This window comes from Vidua chalybeata, chromosome 5 (assembly GCF_026979565.1).
Source record: "Vidua chalybeata isolate OUT-0048 chromosome 5, bVidCha1 merged haplotype, whole genome shotgun sequence".
In the NCBI taxonomy this organism is placed as follows: Eukaryota; Metazoa; Chordata; class Aves; order Passeriformes; family Viduidae; genus Vidua; species Vidua chalybeata.
Genome location: NC_071534.1, coordinates 23,657,377 through 23,680,613, shown reverse-complemented (window position 1 = coordinate 23,680,613; position 23,237 = coordinate 23,657,377). Strand labels below are relative to the sequence as shown.

At 40.5% G+C, this 23,237-nt stretch overlaps 1 protein-coding gene across 1 annotated transcript in view; it reads left to right on the top strand.

The window, feature by feature from the left end:
* The first annotated feature begins 1,285 nt into the window (after positions 1-1,285).
* The window catches only part of TXNRD1 (thioredoxin reductase 1), a 35,891-nt gene continuing 13,939 nt past the window's right edge, over positions 1,286-23,237 (top strand). Inside the window, exons 1-9 of the mRNA XM_053944004.1 lie at positions 1,286-1,415; positions 11,990-12,099; positions 14,276-14,401; positions 17,627-17,699; positions 17,816-17,935; positions 18,743-18,885; positions 19,015-19,130; positions 20,498-20,723; positions 22,671-22,763. Coding sequence (XP_053799979.1) covers positions 1,337-1,415; positions 11,990-12,099; positions 14,276-14,401; positions 17,627-17,699; positions 17,816-17,935; positions 18,743-18,885; positions 19,015-19,130; positions 20,498-20,723; positions 22,671-22,763 — 1,086 coding nt within the window. The 5' untranslated portion in view covers positions 1,286-1,336. The remainder of the gene's footprint in view (positions 1,416-11,989; positions 12,100-14,275; positions 14,402-17,626; positions 17,700-17,815; positions 17,936-18,742; positions 18,886-19,014; positions 19,131-20,497; positions 20,724-22,670; positions 22,764-23,237) is intronic.

Here is a 23,237-nt window from a genome sequence, read left to right as displayed (position 1 = left end):
TGCAGACTGTGATGCAGCCCACGGTGAAACAGGCTGTCCCCCTGCAACACATGGAGGTCCATGGGGATGCAAAGATCCACCTGCAGGCCATGGCAGACATGCACGCTGGAACAGATGCCCCAGACAGGGCTGTGAACACTTGGAAAACTCCTGCTGGATCAGGCTCCAGGCAGGACCTGCAAAGCTGTGGAGAGAGGACTCCACACCGGAACAGGTTTCTGGTAGAAGTTGTGGTCCTGTGAGGGACCCAGGCTGCAGCAGGCTGTGCCTGAAGGACTGCACCCTGTGGAAGAATGACTCGCGTTCCAGCAGTTCATGGAGAACTGTCTCCTGTGGGAGGGACCCCATGCTGGAGCAGGGATACTACTCTTCTGCCTGAGCAGCAGCAGTAACAACCTGGGATGAACTGATCATAATCTCCATTCCCTGTCTCCTTGTGCTGCTGGGGGAGAGGAGGTAGAGCTGGGAAGGAGGGAGGGCTGGGGGGAAGGTGTTTTTAAGATTCATTTTACTTCTCATTATCCTGCTCTGGGTTTGTTAGTAATACATTCAGTTAACATTCCCAATTCAAGTCTGTTTTGCCTGTGATAGTATTTGGTGAGTGATCTCTCACAGACTCTATCTCAACACATGAACCCTCTTATATTTTTTCTCCCCTGTCCACTTGTGGAAGGGAGGGACAGAAGGGCTTTGGCAGGTGCCTGGTATCTAGCCAGGGTCAAACCACTAGGAGAGTGAAGAAAGTTCACACTGACCAGCGATAACAGGGGACATTTGTGTACAGGCTTGGTGGTAGTTTAAAGGGTTACGGCTTTCATCTTGCTTTGGCTTCTCAGCTGATTCCAGCAGTCCTTGGCAGACGCTCCTCATGCCACATATTTGAGTGTAAGCCACCAGGTTGGGGCCACAGCCTCGGCAGCACTGTAAGGTAGTTGTGGCAAATAATGGCCCAAGCCCAGACCGGAGTAGTGTGACCAGCCTCACGCAGGTAACCTTCCAGTTACAGCGTCTCTTCTATCTATGTATTTCTCAGCATGAACCATTAATTGTGAGGGCAAAACCTCTCCCAGAACACCTCCTGAACGCCCTTGTCTCGCCAGCACCCCAGAGCCCGCAGGAGGGAGGGCTCGGGAGCGCAGGGCCTGGGCCCGCCCGCGTCCGTCGCCATCGCGACAAGGCCGCGCTGGGGGCCGGGGCTGAGGGAGGGGCCGCGGCCGCCAGGGGGCGCCGCCGCGGACAGGGCGGCGATCCGGGCCCGTCCCGTCCCGTCCCGTCCTAGCCCATCCCGTCCCATCCCATCCCGTTTCGTCCCGTCCCGTCCCGTCCGGCCCGCGCCATGGGCAGCACCCTGCGGAAGAGCCAGGCGGTGCGGCAGGCGCCCGGCGGCGCGCCCCCGGAGCGGCGGCGCCCGGCAGGTAGGCAGCAGACGGCTGCCGGCGGACAGCACCCGCCCGGCGGCGCTTCGCACCTGGCGGGCTCCGAGCGCGGTGGGGTGGAGGGACCGGCTCCGGTTTCCCCGTGAAACAGCCGGCAAGGCGGAGTTGGGACCCTCTCCCTTGCTGGCGGCCGGGCGCCCTGCGGGGGTACCGCGCTGCAGAACAGCTTCGCTGTGCCTTCGGCAGGGTGACCGCGGGTGCCCCGCGTGTGCTGGGTAGCTGCTCCCAAATACGGCCTCTGCCGCCCTGAGTGACTATCGGGCAGGCTGTGCGCATCATCCCGCTCACGGTAGATCGGAGCGATGCTGGGTGTGGGACCCCGTCCCCGGGGACTGCCACGGAGTGGCCTGAAGGATGTCTGTGCTGAGGAGGGAGCGAGATTTGGAGTTAGGAACACCATTCGGAGTTAGATGTGAGTTGAATGGCCCTCTGGTCCATGGACAGGATTTCTGCCTGCCAGGATTGAGGCATCTTCCCACGACAGAAGTGGGGAGATTTGTGTTTCAGCTGACTGCTCTGTGCCTCGTCAGAGTCAGAGCTTCAGGCTGAGATGCTCCATGGGCACAGCATTAACCGTGCTCTCACCGGGTCTATAAAACCCGATGAAAGAAGTTAAATAATGGGCTCAAAGTAATGAAGGCCTGAAAATGAACCTATGCTTACATCTGGCACTGAGCAGCAGTTCTGCCTGAATGAAAAGGCACTCTTAGGATGTAGTACTTCATTGAGCATGTACTACTATAGGAGTGTTTTCAGCTCTACCACATCACTGGGAGAGGGGACTGTTTTTAAACATGTTCTTACACTTGCAATAATTTGAGGACATTGACACAAAACCACCTTGGGAGCTTTAAGGTGTTACGTGATATTTTAAGTCTTATTATGCAGGATGGAAATTGTCAAAACCTTGGCAAACAAAAAGTAAAGATGCCTGTGCAGTAAGAATTTGCATAAGGCTCAGCAGGAGCTGGCAAATACAAAGATGATGTTTGTAACAGTTAAAACTCTTGAAATAGGCTTATTGTTATGGCTCCATATTGCTTAGATCTTTCAATTTTACCAACGTAAAATCCTCCAGTCTGAGCATTGGAAGCACTAGATCTTCCTTGATCCTAAGAGGAAGGAATGGGGAAGAAAATAAAAAAGGCAAACAAAAAAACCTCTCAAACCACTGTCTAGAGAGTCCACTTGTCCTTGTACTTTCAGGACAGTGCTGTGACCTGACAGCAGTTGCCTTACCTAATGCTGCCACTACCATGTTATGATTTAGAAGTACCTAATTTAGTTTTAAAGCAGATGCTGGAATCTGTGCAGGTGTGGTAGCATGGAGTCTGGGGCAGAGTGAGCTGCTCTGGACTTATACCCAAATCTGGTTTCTCTGGCCAAGAATCTATCTGCTGGAATAAACTCAGAAATGAAACCTGCATCTCAATGAGCATTTTCAGCATTGTGAAGCTGACTCATTTAGGCTAAATGTTGTTTGGGCTTTGGTTTATATGCTTTGCTGTATCTTTGGCTTTTCAATTTAAGACATTACTACTCCCTGTTGCCTATTCTACAACTCTTGGTAGCATCTTAAAGTAATTCTCCAGAAAAGTTGTTTTAAACTGTGAGACAAGGTTTATATTTCAGCATCAAGGCAGATTTGCTTCTGGGATAGTTGCTTATGAGTAAATTATTATCTGAAACCCAGTGTCCATTTCCTAAAGGAACATGTCAAAGTTTTTAGTGTCCATCAAGGACAAGAGATGAGAAGAGTTTTGGGTGCTGTTGAAGAACTTATATAGAAGACTAAAGCAAAATAATTTACAGAAATTTGAACAGAGATACATAATTTACATGAAACCAGAAACATAATCAAAATATGCTAATTACTCATTGTTTAACTGACTCTGAAACATGAAAAATCTAAAATTAACCCCTTTCTATAGTTGGTCATACCAAGCAGGATTGTTGTTTTAATATCTATATACGTCCCTTGGACAAAGTATATTTAAACTTATGTGTGTAGTAGGAGAAAGAAATTGGGCTGTTGATAGCTGTAAGAATTTTTCATTTGTTCTCTGGATTTTTTCTCACCTTTCCATCTTTTATCAATGGCAATATTAGATTCAGTTATTAATTCACTGTAAGATCTAAAAATGTTTAAAAAAATAAACAGTAGCAAGCTGGCAATGAGCACAACTGGCAAAAGAAAAATGGTGCCTAGCGCAGGAAAAAGTAAAAATGTTAAGACAGGGTGCTTATACACAGTTTGCACAACAAAGCTCTTAAATACATTCCCTTGTCTTTACCTTGTGCTTTCAAAAATGTTATTCTCAATCTTCAAATAGCATTCAGTACACTTTAACAATTGCATTTTGCACATGCAGTATTTATGACATTTTGTGAGTGTAAAGGTATGAAAATTAGAAGTACCTGAGAAGACAGTGCTTTTCCTGATTTTTTTTGTTAAATTATCTCCACACTTACTTACTTTTCTGGATTATAAACAGGCATTTTACTGCAGAAAGGATTAAGGAAAAAATTCAAAGCTGTACAATAAGGGACTGAACTTATACATCTCAGAATTAAGACAGCCTGGGTTGCAGCTTTTGTTTTATAAAACATATAGTTTGTTTCTGTGGGACTCTAACTTGTTATAATGTTATGTGCTGCTTTTTTTAATTCCAGACTGTCATAGTTGAATATTATGAGGGGCTGTGCTTAAGTTTGGTTTGACTTTGTTGTACGTTGAAGCTGCTCATGACTGGGCACTCGGGACACACTCACTGGTGGGCCTGGAAAGTAGACTGGGAATTAAATTTGGGCTGGATTCTACAAAGTCAGTTAAAAAAGTAGTTTTAGCAAAATTGTTCCTCATTTTTAGTGCTAATATGAGAGCCTCTGAATGCGCATAACTGTGAGATGGAGTAACAGGGGATCCACTTTGGTGGTCCTAGTTCTGTGCTGTAGTACAAACACCAGTGGTAATTAGGTTGTGTTGACATTTACATGTGGTGAGCGTCACAGTAACGAGGCCTCAAATATTTTTACTTTTGCAGTATTTCCTGGAAATGTGTTGACCATATAATTTACATGTGAGTTTCTCAGGTGACAATAACAGATGTGTCATAGCACTCTTTGTGCAAAAAAGTAGAGTGAACTCAAATCCTGGATGTGGCTTAATGGATGCCCATGTATTTCCTCAACCCTTGTTAATAACTGTGCCATCCCCTTGATTTCTGCTGTGCACAGAAATGGTGCTTGGCCTTCAACAGTGTATGGTATTCGTCTCCTTTTTCCAGTCCTTTTTTATGGTTTCTCTATTTTCAAAACTTTGGAGATAGAGCTCCATTGCTTGTTCCTGTCTGAAGGTTGTTACTCCATTAAGCCCATCTCAGTAACCCTTTGGAAGAGTGCCTTGTTTCTGTTTTGATTGTGCTTGTAGGAAACAAACCAAATAACAGATAAAATTGTGCACTGGGGCTTACTTAGTATACTGAATTGCTAAATTAGTCTCCTTTTTCCTTACTACTGCTATCTCCTGAGGATATGATATCTACAATGTATCCCTTGTTTTTGATATCTACTTTTTTATACCTGCCTGTTGTCATGCAGCTGCCTTCTAGTTTATAGCTCAACTCATGTATTTCCTAGTTGGTTTTTTTTTTTCCATTGCTTGTTCATTTTTTCCCCATTTGTACTTTTAAATAACTTCCTTTTTTGAATATGGGGTCACATTGTAGGTCTTCCTTGCAGAACCATCCCCTGCCTTGCCTGGTTATATCTGATGCCCTGTCTTTTTCCTTATCTTCAGTTTTACCTTCTGTTTTTCTTCCAAAAAGTTCACAGCTTTTGCTTTCCAGAGCATATTGCCTTTCCTATGTGTACTCTTTATGCCTTGTAGTATTGAGTATGCAAAGGGATTAATTTATTGTAAACTCTATGGAATTGTGTGATCCCCAATAATTTTTGGCTATTATGACCCTATCTGACCCAGCACTGTATTTTGCTTAAAAAACATACAAATGCAAAGAGGAAGTAAGCAGAGCATGCAAATGCTTTTATTTCCATAGAAAACAGTAGTGGCTTAGTCTAGCGTAGCCCTAGCTTTTCTTAGGAATCTGCTAATGAACTGGTTTTACCAACTGAACAGAGATATCATCTCATTTTATCTTCCGTTCTAGCAAAGTTGCCTGTTTTGCTTGTTGAGTCAGATGCTCAAGGAAGAAAGAGCTGTTTGACACGGTCACCTCTTTTGTGTCCTGTCATTGCATCCCCTGCGTGGTGGGAAGGAAACTCCTAACTTCCTTATCTCCTCTGCTGTTTGCACAGCCTGACACAAAGCAAGCACTTCTCAGTAGCCCTGGCTTACAGGTGTAAGGTATTTGTTGTTTTCCAGCCACCCTTCACAACCGTTCCCAGCCAGGCCTTTGTCAGGCAGGGCCGTGTGCATAGGGCTGGTTTATCGGATCGCTTTGGTGGCAGGAGAGTTCAGAGGGCAGTGAGTGACCTGCTAGGCTGTGCTGCTTCCCTCTCCTTGCAGAAATGCTGTATCATTGTTTGCTGGGCTGCTACAAGCAGGATTAAGTGGTTCCACTCAAGTCCTTTTGTTTTTAAAAGACAAAAATCTTTGATTACTCTGGATTGAAACATCTGGGTTTTTTCTTCATCTTTTAAAAAAGCCCCACTCGGGAGGGGAAAAAATTCCAGGTTTCTGAGCCAAGTACCCAGGTACTTTCTGTGGTGTTGTACCTGCCTTAAACTTCATGCCCTTACTGGAAGATTACCTGCAAAAAGCTTATTTTCCTTTAACTGTGTTCAATTTTATTACTGGGTTGTTTGACAAAAAAGCCTGATTGTGTGCGAGTTGTTTTCCACCATTTTTTATGTTCTCTATGACTCAAATGCAAGCCTGATTACAAAGAAATGTGTGAATGAATAAATGGCTTTAGTTGTGGCAGAAACAATAAAGGCTTGGCCAGTGGCAGTAGGGACTAATGAATGGCACCAGCGTCAGGAGATCCTGTTCCATCCCTGCTGAGTACTGTTTTACCTCTCTGGCCTCAGGTGCTGCACTTATTCAAGTGAGGCTGGTGATGCTTCCTCCTTGTGTCAGTTGTTTATTTACTGACCAGGAATTAAAAAAAAGGTAGCATGAGACTATTAATCACAGTTTGTGGGAACCACAAATTTGTGTTGGCCACAGGAATTTCAAGAAGAAAAGTCAGGAAGCTCAGCTCTTTCAGGTTATCCCAAATAAAGGGTGAGTCAGTATGGATGGCACTGTGAACATGATACACTTTACAAGTAGTTATATAAGAACCCAGCTTCCTTTGTTTTGATTTAGATTAGACAAAGCATTAACTAATATGGGTAAATCCCAAAGCAACTGTGACTTTTGAAGGAAATAGACAAAATTCTATGTTAAAATTACTGGTATTGTAAGATGATATTTTCCATAAAGATTGCATATAAATTGTTATATGAGATATTGTAGCTTTTACCACCGGTCCAGAGGCAGACAAGTTTTATATTAAGAATTTCATAACCTACTTAGTTTAGTTCACAATGAAATAAAATTGAAGATTAAAGTGGTCCAAGATACATAATTAATGTAAGATTGATTGCCTTTTACTGAGGAGGAGAGAAGCTGAAAGTTACTTTAGTTAAATTTGTACAGCTTTTTCTGTTAAAGCCAACAGAGTTTGTATTGTAGATGTTCTGGAAATACTTGAGGTCAGCATGTGATGTTGTGCTTGCAGAAAACATCCCTATTAGTGCTAATTAGAGCAACCTTGCTAATTCCTGTATGGTTTACTGTAAACAATTACATAAGGAATGAGGAATGGCTGAACACTTTCAAGGGTAAGTACTCACTCCCTGATGCTGCTGAGAAACTTCTGTGGGTGAGAGCACTACTAGGAAAGTCTGTAAGAAAGCCCAGGTCTTGTTGCATTGGGATTTTAAGTTAAGTTCCATAATTATTATAGCAGAAACATGGCTTGTATGACTTCATAACAAACTAAGGAGTACAATCATGTCCCTGCTGAAATCACTAAAGTAATATACTTTTTCATAAAGCAGTTGGACTTTGTGGTAGCTGCATGAAGACTTAGAAAAGGAAAAAAAAAAAAAAAAAAAAAAAAAAGCCTGGAAGTAGAAATTACTTCTTTTGCTAGGAACTAGAAGCTGAGACCAGTTTCAGAACCCCTTTTTTCAGACTAACTGGATGAGACAGATTATAAATTTGAGTGGATGATTGTTAGAGAAGGGGATGTTTGAGTGTTGAGTGTTTTGCCCTAGGTTCCTCTTTGATGGAAAGGTGGTGGATTGCAGCCCTCCAAACACAGTGCTGACCTATGTTGAGTGGAAAGCTAATTGGAGGATGTTGCTGAGTCAGTCCCCAGATGTTCATTGGAAAATTAACCTGAAAGGCTGAATTTTGTCACTTAATGCCATTTTTGAGTGGGAACTTTTCTGCTGGGTATAGAGAGCTTTGATTCAGGCTCTCAGATGGATGTCACTTGAAAGTTTGTATTTCATTTGATCTGGCGTTCATCATTCCTCTGTCAGTGTTTCTGCTTTGGTTGGTATTGATTTTGTAATTCCTGTCCTGCTACGCAGAGTTTAGATTAACAGTTGTCAGTAGATTTTTACTGTCCTTTGAGAATACTGTGCTCTGGGACTTTCTGCTGTTTTCTGCCTTTTTTATTTATTAACTGCATTTGTTTGGCTGAGAATGATGAGGGCTTTTTTCTCTTCTGGCTTAGAGAACTCAACACTTAGGTTGGAAAGTTCCCAGAAGAAAGTTTGTATCTAAATGTTTTTCTACTTATGGAATTTACTTTAAATGCTTTTTGTACTCAAACAGTTGTGGTAAAAACAAAGAATTTGTATTTTCATGAAGGAAGGAGGTGTTTTGGAGTATTACTGTGTACCACTGTCAGGACTCTGCTAACAGAAATCTGACAAAGTAGAGCCCTTGCTTCAACTAGTTGTGAAGTTCAGTTATTCCACATTATACCTTGATGTTGATCCCATCCAAGCAGTCCCTTATTTAAATGGAAGGAGTTTTAAGGACTTAGATATGAAAAGGGCATGAACAAAAATAGAATTAAAATTAAAGGGCTTTGCAGCAACACACTGGATAAATATAAGCAATAACATAGTTCAGAGAATTTCTGATGTCTTAGGAAAATGCACTTTACTCTTTTGCTTGTCAAGTCTTAAAGCTTGGTGGGTTTTGGATTTGAGAGCCCAGCTGACAGCTCAGCCCCACTCACTCCTCCCTGGTGGGATGGGGAGAAAATTGGAAGAGTGAAGGTGAGAAAACTCATAATTGGGACACAGACAATTTACTAGGTAAAGCAAACAACACCATGCCAGCAAGGTCACAGGCTTCCATTTCCTCTCAATTTTGTCAATTCAGCTGAATGCAAGGCATCCTCTCAGTGTGTATTTGTGATATGATCCAGGCTGGAGGTGTATCTTTTAAGGGCTCGGGGTTTTTCCCTGAAAATCTGAATGATGTAATGGCTCTTTTGTCGTCACTACCAAATGTTTGAGTTTGCACAATAGGGGAGGTAGTGACCTGTGAGGATAGTGCTGAAATGAGCAAATCTAGAAGAAGGAAAACCTGAAAATTTCTCAACCTACAAAGATCACTTTGACATAAGGTAAATATTCATTGTCATATGAAATAGCCTGTACTTCCCAAATGCCTGAAGATAGGGCTGTAAAGCAATTTATGTGTTTGTTCAGAAACATTACAAATTTAGAGATGTCTTCTGAACTCCTGGAGTAGACGCAACTATTTTTTAAATTACAGTTTGTGAATATGTGAAGTTTTTTCTTGTTGGCAATATTCTTTTCTGTGATACAGAAACTCTAGGTAAATCAGTGGAGACTTTTGCCTTGAAGCACCACTTCTAGACCTTCAGAGTGAGTAGTTGAAAGGCAAGTGCTTTCCATGGGTGCCCATGTCCTGCCTCTGCAGCTGGTGGGATCCCTGGATCACTTTTGCAGGGTAAGGCAATTCTTATCCTGGAGCAATTCTGCTTACAAAGCTTGTCCAGGCTGTTGGGTTGGGCTGGTCCTGTTCCCACCTGATCAAAACCTTATGAAACCAATCATGCCTTTTTTTCATTCTAGCCAGAAGTTACACAACAGTCAAAAGTTCAGAGGCCTCAGTGCTAGGGAGGACTTTGGTTTGTAAGGAAGCTCCCTCCCAGTAAGGAAGGATATAGGTTAAATAGACCATAGTTGTTTCACTGTATTTTTTTTTATCTCCCCCGGTGGGTTTTTTCTGGTTTAACAAGTTCGTAGCAAAACTGGCAGTTTTGCCACTACCAGTGAGAGGCGTTGCTGCCTCCTCTTACTCTCTACTGGTTTGGTAATGCCTTTGTCCTGGCACCAGCTGTGGTGATCACAGGATTGTTCCCTGAGCTGGCTGAGCTTGTTAGACTGGTGAGAAACCATCCACAACTTTTCTTCTCCTGGGTTAGTTTTCTCCTAGGTTAATGAGTTGATTTAGCTCATGCATGAGTCTGAAGTCTGCCAAACCTGGTGCCAAGTATGCAGACACCAAGAAGGAAAAAGCCAGTGTGGTGGAAGAGAATAGACTTGTCCCCTTTTTTTTTAGTATTGGTTGGTTAGATTGATTCATCCCATATCAATATCCCATATCCCATATCAAGGAGCCCTTGGCAGGTCATAGGTCACCTCACCAGCCACCACCTCCTAGGCTGGGATTTGCAAAACCAGAAGTCGGTGGTAGTGCGTGCAGGGCAGGAGCCTCACTAGGCTTCCCTGCTACAGCCTTGCTGAATAACGCTCATACGTACCAGGCAGAGAGTCATCCTTAGCACCACATCTCAGAGGGTTATCCAGAGCAGATCGATGGTTCAGGTTCTCTTTAGCAGTCTCACTCTGAAAAAAGGTGTCTGCTGACTTGTTTTTGGAAAATATCGATTATTCACCAGGTCTGTGGGTTATCGCAATTGCTGTTAACGGATGGAATTTTATGGAGAGCAAGCTGGTGACACACAGAGCACTTTCTGCTTTGTCATGCTGCCTGTGGCAGGTTGCCCAAACCAACAAGGGAGAGGCCCCCAGAAGCAGAGCCAGCCAACATACAAACCCTTTCAAGTCTTTGCCAGGGGCTATGGTTGCCTTTGGGTTTTGGGGCTATTGTTAAAACTTGGTATCTCTGGCACAGATCTACTTGAAAATAATTAGAGATATTTATACAAGTGCCTGTGTTGGCTAATGACTAGATATTATCTCACTGAAGCTACAGTTTTAGGTGAACATTCCTGAGATTGTTCAAACTTGCAGGAATAAAATACTTCTTCAGTTGCTTCAGGTACACACAGGACTGTAGCTTTAATATACTATAGCGAAGCAAAAAATTATTCTTTGTGATGGCTGTTCAAAACCTGTCTTCTTGCTTTTCTTTTTTTACATCCGAGTGTTCCCCAACTAAAATCGGAAAAGTAGTATCCATCACTAATATTACTGTTAAGAGTTCTGCTCTTTAAATCCCTTTATCAACATCACCAAAGTACTTTTCCCAATATCTTTGTGAGATAAAGGAATTTTTAGCAACAAGTTTCAGAGAAGAAGTCAGAAATGACAATATTACAGACCAGTTTTCAATGACTTTTTTCATTTGTGTATATGTGAATGCTTTTCAGGTTTGTGGGCTCAGTGCCCAAGGAATGTCTACATAGCATTCCGTATGGCTGTTTCTCTAAGTATGGGCACATGTCAGTGTCTGCTAATTAATGCCGGTTGTACAGTGCAAAGTATGTATGTGATTAAGTACAAACAACTGTGTACTGACCCATTTATTTGAAATTAAGCATAACATAATTCAGAGTTACGTGGAGGAAGGCAGAGCTGATAATGCATTCCAATCAACTATTAGATTTTCCACTTTTTTTCTTTTTCAATGCCACATCAAATAAAGTTTCACTGTGTGTAAATATGTGGGTTTTTTTTTCTTTTCACTAATATGCTTAAACTTTTATATTGGGTATATATATATATATAAGAACAGTTATGACCAGTGGGAAAACTGATCTTTTCCAGCCTTTTGAATAGATTTATCAATACATTGAACTAAAAGAAGTTTCCAGGCAACTAATTGCAGGAGAAAACTAAAAACTTTTAATTAAGTTTAAAAAGTATGAGACTTTACATGTCACTTTCTGGGCAAGAAACATAAAAATAAACATGTTCTTTTAAGACTGAAGTTTCAGGCTTAGCCACAGGAAATACAATTTCCTTGCTTTGATCCAAGCATATTGTTAGATTGGCCAAAAGTACTGAAATCTCAGCCAACTCTCGTATGGGATTTTATTCAGCAGGAAAATATCGCAAGTCATCCTAATGTTGCAAATGAGTCATGAGTTGCCTTAGGAAACTCTCCCCTGGGACAGACATGCCACAGATGAGGAAGCGATGAAGCTGCCAGGCCACTCCCCCAGACAATTTCTCTCGAGGAGCACAGCCCTCATAAAGGACGTCTCTCCAGACACTACGTTATTTTACCCTTGATTTCACAGGGAGAGCCCCGAAGCTGCGAGAAGGGCAGCGCGAAGCAGCGGCAGAAACTTCCCAGCCAGTTGTTTCTGTATGGGAGAAGCAAATAGAAGATCATGAGAGAACTTTAAAGGTAGGGGAAGATACATTTCAAAGTCTGTAATTTAGTTTTGACATTGAAAAATAACTGGGATGTAGACTTTATTGTAAAATTTGTAGTTCATGGGTGAAGAGGAGATCTGTTCTCAGGATGGGATCATGGTCATGAAGAAGTTCCCCCAGTAAATGGGATGTGGAGCTTGTCAAGAGCCTGGCTGCTTCGGAGCAGGGTTCGGGAGGAAGAGAGGAAGCTTGTAATCTACTTTGTCTAATCTAAACTTTTAATATGTTTTCGTAAAGAGTTATTAGGAAGAATTAATGAGAAATGAACCAAACAGTAGGAAATAAAAACTAACGTTTCCTAATCCATGTGAAAACATAAAGAATGTTTCTTAAAAGGAGGAAAAAAAAAGTAGCATGATATAAATAGTGATCTAAGCAAATGAGTAGTTGGTGTGGTTTCCTTCTGTGCCTTATAAAGATACCATTCTCAGTGGCTGGGTCTGATGACTGTGGGGGAGTTAGTCTCCCCTTATGCTTCACACCATCCTGTTTCCACTAATCTAGCAAGAAGGTGTGCTTTGGAAAAGAATGGCACAGTTTTTCTAATTTTACATCTCTAAGTACAAATGAAGTGAAGATGCATATCACAGTACAATACATGCCTCTCTGCTCATATTGTGGTAGGAAGTTTGGTCCTGGCTAATGGTTGTGTTAGAGAAATAGAAAAAAGGGAACCAACTGCAAAGTAGGTTCAGTGGTAGGGGTGTGTGTTGGGGTGGTGGAGGAGGAGGAGAAGACAAAGGAGAATGAGGTATTTTTGGATGTCTTCACAGCGGCCTCAGGTGTTTTCTAGGTGTTGTTTCTACTGTTAACGTGCTGCCTGGGGTTATGAAATACTACTACAATCTAACTTTGTACAGGCAGATGCACAGCCTGAATTTCTGCTGACATTGCTGTGTAATTTGTCTGAGCAATAGGAGATTTTTGTCAGTGGGATGGCTGCACTGGCAGCAGTCAGTGGGGTAGACATAGTTATAGAGAGGGACTAATCAAACCTCAGAGGAAGGCGATGGAGAGGGAATAACCTCAGAGGAAGGCAGCAGTAGAATGGGTTGAATACAAAGGGCTGTTTAATGCAAAACAAAATTAAGATGACAAGACAAGGGAAACTTCTTTGGGCTCTTCTCTTTCCTTTGATTTGCCACAACTATTCCAGTAGTACTGAATCAAGTCCTACCAAGTTAGGCAGACAGAAACACATATTTGTAAAGTGGCAAAGTATGGGTTTCTTAATTTATGGGTTTGGTCTTAAAAGTTTTTCCTTACTTTAGTTGATGCTCACTGATTTACATCAGCTAAAGAGTCTGATTTTTACTCACTCCAGATCTTGTCCTGCAATTTGAGAGGCATTGAGAATTTTACCACAATTCCAAAGGTTTGAAGGTCTGAAGCCGTCATAAATTGGAATTTCAGAAATGAAGTATAAAGGCTCATTTTAGAAAGTGTATATGAAGACAGTGCCATGTTCTCTGTGGCATAAGCTGCCAAAATGCATTTTAGGACTAATGAGTAGTTTTTCTGTGGTAGTAGCTGTGATTTAAAAAATTAAATCTTTTGTGAAACCGTAGTGGTCACACTTGATCCATTTAATGCCAAAATTATGCTAAACCAAAGTGATGATAAACACTGGCATATTACAAAAACACAGCTTTCAGACATGCTTTTCTTCATTCAGTTCTGTTCATTCTGTTAGTAAGGCTGGTAATTATTGGGGATTAGTACAGCGTCGCATAGGATTGTTGTATTTTCCTACACGCATATGCAGGAGGAAGGGAAAAACACTAATTAGGAAAGTCCAGGGCAGATGAAAAGAATAAAATAAATTAATGGAATGCTTGTGTCAGCAGTTACCTATCTCATCCTGGAGTACAGTATGAGGAGGCTCTAGGGTTTCATTGTTGTGGGAAACTATGCTCTGCAAGGAAGCCCAGTGCTCTAGCGAACCAAGAAAATTTATAGTTCAGTATCTGACAGGTATAGAGCTATTCACAGATGGATTGGGAAGATGAAATTAAAAGCTAATTAAAACAGAGACCAGAAAATTCAGATGTTCCCTTATCACAATATTTGCTACTGAAAATACTAATTTATGAACACTATGGATAATGTTTCAATATTCCCTAATACTTTTTGTTTTCTCTGTTCAGGCACATAAGGAAGCAGACAATCCTCAGAAAACAATGGAAGCGAACGGGCTTACGCCGGTGCCGGGTTCCTATGACTATGATCTCATTGTCATTGGTGGAGGCTCAGGAGGTCTGGCAGCTGCCAAGGTATGAGGGGGAAAATATGCACTTATACTTTCCTTGTAAAGAGGTGGGTGACATTCCCAGTGTCTTGGATTTGGTATCTTTAACATTGTAGGGGCACAACACTTCTGCCTGATAAAGTGAAATTTCTTTTGAGGTTAGTGCCACTTATACAATATTCTTTTCTTTATGTTCTGAAGAAGGAAAATATGGTATACTCCTTAATATTCCCTAATACTCCTTGCTAGAATGAAACTTGGTCCCCATTTATGGAAGATGATGCTGCTGGAAAACAGCAGGTAGATATCTTAATAGTGTTTACTAGTAGTTGAATTTAAACTCAACTCAACAATGAAAAGGTTCTATTCAAAATTAACGTCAGGAGGTATCTACTTCTGTATAGAAGTACTATCTTTTTAGACATAGTTGTGTATCTTGTTTTAATTCTTGGCAATGAGAGTCTGATTTTTGAGCTTACATAGTTGCATAAATGGAGATTTTGCCTATATTTAAGCTATGGTCTCACCCTTCGTTTCTAGGGTCTGGTGTTTCCTGCCTGTAGCCAGATGAATTATGGGATTTTGTTAGGATATTGCTATTAGAAGCAGATCTAAAATTAAATAAAAGAATTCACATTGGTACAAAATATACCAGCTCTTAGAGCTGTCATAATCCCAAATATTTTAAACTTGAAGAAACTTAATATAAGTTAGTAGCTCTCCTTTACATCAGTAGTTAGGCACATTGTGTCTCTTCTGTCTGTGGTAGGATTGGCTATTTAGAAGTGAATTGATCATTCCTGTAAATAAAACTACTTTGTTGTTCAAGACCTGGAGCTGGATTAATCCTAATAATTAATGCTTAGTTGGGAGCATTTCTTTTGTTCTCAAGAAGTGGAGGAGGTCATTGCAGAGTGAAAGAAAATAAGGAGAAAATATTTTAGAATAGCATTGGATTCACAGTGAACCCTGGTCCCTTAGAAATACTTCTGTTAAAATGGAAATGTGCAGGGCTGAGTGATGGATTGTAGATCCATAGATGTAGATCCATAGTCTATTTTGGTAGTTTACTGCTTTCCTACCGATAGGGGCACAGTTGTCATGGTGTAGGATTGAGGATTGAAGGAAAGATCTATGAAAGTTCTGAGAACCACAAAGAGAAGTAAACCCTGGTTTTCAGAGGATGGAGATGTTCAGGGGCAGGAGAGAGTAACAAGAGTAAAACAGAGTTTGCAGTAATGCAAAAAGAGTTTGCAGTAATAAGAAGCCAGCTCTTGAAATTTCCATAAGGAGACTAACTGATCCAGTGATGTTTATTGCATCATTTTTCAGTTGTAGAACCGAAAAGGTGTGCAGTAGGAAGATAAACTGCCTAATTCCTTCAACTCAGTGTGTGAAGTATATTGATTCTCAGTGTTCTCAACTGATTGTTAACTAGAACAGAAGATGGTAGATCAATAAATTCAACATCCCTATCAGTAGTAATGTGTGTATTTCAAATCAGTTTCATGTAGTTGAAGTGGAATTGTTTTACACACATAAACTTCTGACGTTTATTTAGATTGTTCAATTTTTTAAAATGAATGTCAGTTGACAATGCTTTAAAAACAAACAAACAAACAAAAAAAGAACAGAAAAAACCCCAGCTGCACAGCTCTCATACAAGGTTCCAGTTACCTGCACTCAGGTTTGCAGCAGTTTACCTAGATTGGTTAAATGTGTGCTTTTCACTCTGACACATGCACCTTTGTGTGCACATCTTCCTCTCTACCTTGTGCTCAAAGCTTGTTCCTTTGGAGGCAGTTCTCCACAGGGAGTGCAAACACTGCCAGGCTGACTTGGTACAACCCAGCTGCGGACTCAGAATGGTGCCAGGCCCCTGCTCTCAGCTCACACAGAACAGCTCCCTGCGCAGCTTTGCTGCGTTCCTGCAGCACTGCACTGAGCCCTGAAAGGTTTGGGAGCCTGCAGGGCATGTTTGTGGCTGTGGGCAGATCACTCAGCCCACTCAGAAGTGATTATATCTCTGTGTGATCTCTGCCAAGGTGGCAAGGCAATGCTGTGCTGGGTTATGCGAGCATGTAGCTGAGAGAAGCTTGGCAATCCATGCATTCTCCTTAGCTAACCCTGGTAAGGCTCTTTGGAGCAGTACTTAAGAGTTGTCATCATAAAGGAGCTTTAATGACGCGTCTCAGTCCCTAAGTGCCTTTAAGAGGAACTTTCTCAGAGGTGCTGCTAATGGATAGGAATTTGCTTTTTGGCCAGATTAGATCTTTATTGAAGTGGAAATCCAGTACAGCAGTATTTTCTGAAGGTGTTTATAGCCTGCGTTATTTGAAGTGTGATTTGCATTTTGCATGAAGTAAGATACATTTAAAATTGAAATTCTGATTGTCAAGCATTTGGATTAACAAGTATTACTGGTAACAGAACACTGAAGTCTGTCCAGCTCCTCCCAAACCAAACCCAAGGCCTTAGAGTAATATCCTGTTCATATAGTTGTTACTGCTCACATGTCTAAGAATTCATCATATGATGCCAGCATAGTTGTGGCTACTCCAAGTAGCAAAATTATTTTGCTTCATCTCATGGGAGGAATCTGTCATTGTTTCTCAGCTACCTAGTGCTTGCCTAAGTGCTTTTCCATGGCAGCAGTTATTGCTGTCAGTTTTGCCTTTTTCTTAAAAAAACACAAAGGGAGCAATGAAATTAGTATATAATTCTCAGTATCATTTACAGGCATTAATTGTAGATTTGTTAATGAAACTTCTTAGGGGAAATATAGGATCATAGAATCATTAAGGTTGTCATGCTTGGCCAGGTGACTGCTTGTGTCATTTTCTGATGTGTTTTCGAACAAATGCTGGAGAAACCATCTTTGAAGGGAAAACTGGATTAATTAGGAATTTGTTAAGTAGGTTAAAAGTAAATGGGTATGTTGGGAAATAGTGTGAACAAAGTGACAGGACAGAAGAGTGAAGAGGAGGTTGGGTTCACAGAGTCTCCTCTGTATCAGCTGGTGCCATGCTGTTTTGTAGTAGGATGAATGCCTTTTTTTGCCTTTCATCTTCTTTTTCCTACTGAATGCACAGATGAATTCAGAAGATTAATGACTGTCTGTTCCCTTGCAAATCATTCATTGTAACTTAATTAAAAGTCACAAAGCTTTTCAGCAATGCATGATGTTATCGTCTGCTCCAAATTTAACCTCTAATATTTAGATATGTGTCTTATTTAATTTGTTTTGCAGGAGGCTGCCAAATATGAAAAGAAAGTGATGGTGCTGGACTTTGTCATGCCTACGCCTCAGGGAAGCTCATGGGGTAAATTTCTCTTCATTGCAATCCTGTTATATTGGAGCTTTACTCAGAGACTCTGATTCTTATGTTTGAAATCTGCTACACTGATGTGAAAACCACATTCTGTTCCTTTCTCTCAGGTCTTGGAGGAACATGTGTAAATGTGGGCTGTATACCTAAAAAATTGATGCACCAGGCAGCTTTACTGGGACAAGCCTTACAAGATTCACGCAAATTTGGGTGGCAGTTTACAGAAGAAGGTAAAGAAGCACACTTTTTCCAGTTTTGTCATTTGCACTGAAAATCCTGAGGTGGTTCTCATAATCAGGTGCTTGTTGCACTGCAGCATGTGCTGGCTTTGATAATGTTAGGCAACTTCAGAGGGATTACACATACATTGAAGCGATTTTCACGTCTAAAGCCGTGGGGCTTATCACCTCCATGTTTTATCTGTTTGTTAATAGCTCCTGATCATGTTTGTAATGGATGAGACTGTTGTGTGAACAAAAGCAATAAGGTACTGCTCCATTTCTGAATGTACCACAACATCTAAGGGAATACACCAGGATGTTGCCTGACAGAAACTTCTTATAGTTACAAGCAAGGATTTCCTTTCCCTAAGTGTCTGTCACTACTATGTAAGAAGATGGATTTTACTTTTTATTATCTCTGATGTGCGTGGTTATAGGATTATGAATTTTTTAGGCCGCAATCCTGTATTTGGAAGCATGTAGAGGCACCTCTCAGACATGCATTGTCTTCATTTGTTGAGCAATGTCACCTGCTCACAGCTGTCAATATATATCTATCAATATAAAACTGTCAATAATTCAGTAAATCTTAATTTTCAATGTTTTAAGTCATACCTATTTGCACTGTGATCTCTCATGTTATCTGTGCTGATGTAGTTCTTTGAATTTCAGTAGATTTACCCTGAAATAAAACAGGAGTAAGACAAACCCAGTGAGACTGGATCATGAAAATAATCTCTTTGAGAATAGCAAGTTTGGTGTGGAAAAAGAAAAACTCACAATAAAAGATGAACCTTCCTCTTTTGTTTCTGACAGTCAAACACAACTGGATGACAATGACAGAATCTGTTCAGAATTACATTGGTTCACTGAACTGGGGCTATCGGGTTGCACTGAGAGACAAGAAGGTCACGTATGAGAATGCATATGGAGAATTTGTTGGGCCACACACAGTTAAGGTATTCCATAGCCATTTTTTGCTGTGTCTTCCTGCAGTGCTGTCTGAATAGAGGTGCTTTTCAAATAGAATAATTTTTCCTGTGGTGGGACTGCAAAACACTCACTTTGCACTAATACTTTGTATGCAGGCAACGAACAAAAAGGGAATTGAGAAGCTGTACACAGCTGAGAGATTTATCATTGCCACTGGTGAACGACCACGCTACCTGGGTATACCTGGAGACAAGGAATATTGCATTAGCAGGTAAAAACAGGGAGGAATACAGTCATTCCTTGTGTGTAAATGCTTCCCCATACTGAGAAGCACAGTCTACTTGAAAGAAAACTCTGTATTTAGATATTAAGCAAAGTGGGAATAGCACAGCTGCTGTTGTCATGAAGTTGGTGGAAATCTGTCTTTGTGCATTGGGGCAGTCTTGAACCTAGCACAATTGGTTTCCCAGCTACTCAGTGAAGGTAATTCAACTTTTGAAAAAAACTGGTTTTGAGTGGCTGGTTAATTGCTAATGCCAAGCAGAAATTTTATATGAAGATAAAATGTGTTTTCATATCAGAGTAACTTTTAAGTTAATTGCTGTAGAAAGAGGTTGGAGTTACAGGCTAGCAAACCTATAGCAATGAAATAAATAATTGTCACAATTCCTCTGAAACCAAAACACCATGTGATGTGTTTCCCTTTTAATAAGTAGTAATGAAATTAAAGATGACAGATAATACAGCCTGTAAAGTGGTGCTTTAAAGTAGCTTCAAGATGAGGAGTCAGGAATCCCAGAGTTAGACTATCAGATTGAGGCTGTCTGTGTAATCTTCACTGAGTTCCTTGGTGTATCAGAGCTATGCTACAGCCTTTAATTGCACAATCACGTTTTATGCCATCACCCTGAAAAAGGGGACACTTATTTTAGAGTTAAATATTCACAGAATTGTATTGCCAGACTCTAAGTGTCTGCTGAGTAAGTGTGGTGTCTCCATGAGTCCTGATTCTGTGGAGAAGCCTCGGTTTCATAACCTAGGTCCAAAGTGTGGTAAAACTGATGTAGCTTGATGAAGCAGTTGAAAGAAATGAAAAGCAGGCAAAGGAGCATGTCTTCTATAATTTCATACTTCTGTCTTTGCATGTTACTGTGGTTTGTTGTCGGTGTATATCTGGCACTGTGTATAATGCTTTAGCAAAAGAATGTCTTCAAAGTGGTAATGGTATTTTATCTCAAAGCTGCATCCCTTCCACTTCAGGAGCTAAAATTTGCAGCAAAATATTTAAAGCAAGATTCAGAGGGGAAATAAACACCTACCTTTTTCAGCAATTTGTCCTAAATTTCTGTTAAAAAAACCTCTCCACATTTTTGGGGTGATTCAGAATTTTTGTGCTCATTTTTCTTTTACATGTACTCCTAAATATAGCTTTTTTATCTGTCACACACTGATTTTGTATTCCAGATAAACTTCCAAAAAATTAAGCAGGGATTTTTTTTTTTTTTGTGAGCGAGAAAAGGAATAAAGTTCTATTCTTACAGGAAAAAAAAAGATAAATATAAAGCACAGTACATTTTTCTGACTGCCTCTAATTTCCCTTTTCTTTTTTTCCCCCCTTTTTTTTTTTTTTCCTTCCAGTGATGACCTCTTCTCTCTGCCTTACTGTCCAGGGAGAACCCTGGTGGTTGGAGCTTCCTATGTTGCCTTGGAGTGTGCAGGATTTCTTGCAGGTCTTGGATTAGATGTCACTGTAATGGTGAGATCCATTCTCTTAAGAGGATTTGACCAGGACATGGCAAACAGAATTGGTGAATATATGAAAGAACATGGAGTCAACTTCATTAGGGAGTTTGTGCCAATCAAGGTAGGCTCAAAGTGACTACAGCTGATTGGGAGGTACCTACCACAATGTTTTAAGATGTAAATTATTTTAATGAATACAAAAGTTGAACTTTGATTATAGTATCTGCTGTGACATAGAATGTTTGTCCTGGTTCTTCTTGCAGGCCCATAATTAAGCAGATAGATTATTTCCTCTAAGATCAGTGCATCACAAACAATTCCATTTTTCATTGCCAATTTTAAAATTTTCAGCCAGCAAATACTGTTTATATGCTGAGGATTAGTGGACTATCCAGAAAAGTTAATGGGCTTTAGAAGTATCATCTATATCATTTACTTGGCAGAGTATCATTTACTTGAAGTATGATACTTGAAGTGTGATTTACTTGGTAGAGTCCTTAAATACTTACTCAATTTTTGTTGAATTCAGTAAGAGTACTCATGCAACTACTTACATACATGTATAGGTAAATTCAGGTTGAATTTAAACTAGATTAGAAATTCTGGAGCTTTTCTAATGCAAAATTACCCTATCAAAGACTTCAGAGGGTGCTAACGGGATTTTTCTTTATGTTTTTTTCACAGTAGTCCTTAATTATTTTGAAATAGCAAATCATGTGTTGAGCAATTTCAATTTGGTGTGTTAAACCAGTGTGCTGCGGAGTTTAACACTTTGGGGATTAAAATATTAAATTCAGTGAAGACTGTTCTTTTCCACTCTTAGCAGTATCAAGAGCAGCTTTAAAAATGCTCTTGCCAGTTCCTACTACGGGTCTGAACCTCTCTCACAGAATCAGAGCTGCTGCAAGAAGTCAAAATGGATGTTTCCAGGAACTCAGTTTTTATGCAGGCTTTTGTTGCATAAATCCCATGCTGTATGAAAAGCAGGGATGATTATCTAGGTTTTGTTGCAGGCATGGCCTTTTGTAAGTTCTAAAGGGAAATGAGAAAGAAGGAAACTGTGTTTAGAAGCAGATCATGTCAACTAAATAGCAAGCAGACTCCTCCAGATGCATCCTGATGAGCAGTGATGAGCAGTCCAGCAGTCCCTTGCCACAGTCACAAAATGCACTTCTGTGTATTTTACCCTGTCCCTTCACTATATGTCTTTGATTTCAATGAAAATAAAATATTTGGCCCTGTTTCTGATTGAGAATATCCTTCAGCTTAAGTTGCTTGGTAGGTTTTTAGCAGGTTTTCTCATCTCTTTCAGACATTGTGTTTGAAGTTATATATGTTGTGCTTATTAAAACCTTTTGTTGGGACTTTTGAAGGCAGAAGATGAGTTATAAATAATGCTGCCTTTGAACAGAAGCAGTTTAGAACAGTGATCCTTTGAGGTTGGTAGGATAACACAGTTGGCTTTTCTAAACTAAAAAAAAAAAAGGACAAATAAAATCTTCATCAGAAACTTTGCTCTTTCTGTCTCTAAATATTGAACATGAAGTAGGAACAAGGGTGCTGTTGAAAAGTACTTTTGCATCTGTAGGATGACCACTAAAATTTCCCAGAATTATGTTAAGTGTTGCACAGTTACATGTCTCTTGTATGTACTGCTGAGGGTTTTCTATGACAGTGGCTTCCCATGGGTGGAGAGAATGATGGCAGCACTTAGAGAAAATGTCTGATGGTGTTTCCAGGCTTTGTAAGAGTTTTCTTCCTACTCACTTCCTCTGTCCCCAGTGAATACAACAGGTCATATGATGGGCTTGGACAAGAATTTAACCATCAGTCCACTTTTATAAACAGAAATGAGATTTTGTTGTGTTGGTCATAAGAATAAACGCAGGAACATAAAAAATCACATTAAAATATGCAAGTAGAAATGTAAAGAATCTTTAGAGTAAGTGCCTAGTTTTATATCATGGTTAAAACTCTCTCAATGATATTTGGTGAGAAAATATACATTTGTATATTTTTATTTGCAACTTTTTTTTTTTTACCCCATCCAACCCCCAAAATGTTGTAGGTTGAGCGGGTTGAGGAAGGAACTCCTGGAGTACTGAAAGTTACAGCCAAGTCCACAACGGGGGACCAAATAATTGAAGGGGAATACAATACTGTGAGTCCTGTTTATATGCATGAAGGATGTGAAATAATCTTCCATTAAATGCTGATATTTTGTGTGGTGTTTTTATCCACACTTTAGATTTTTTAAAGTTATTTTAGTCATTACGATATGTTAATTGCACACAATCAGCAGGTAATTAATCTGGAAATAAAAGTCCCAAAGTCAATGGTTATTTTGCCTTGCCAAATCATTTTGCATTGCTTTTGAAACCTGTTTCTTAGCTTAGGGGCGTAGATGAGCTTGGTCCTGTGGAATCAGTTGTAGGATTTTTTCCCAGCGGGATATTTGCAATAAATGATAAGTAATGATTTAGAATAGCTTTCATAGTAATTAGGGCATTTTTTGTAGTTAGGACAAAACAATAGTCCATGCAGGAGTCAAACAAACAGGTGACATGTCATCTTAAGATGACACATCTTCACAAACGCAGCTAATGCCCTGTGGCAAGTCAGTCAGGAAACTTCA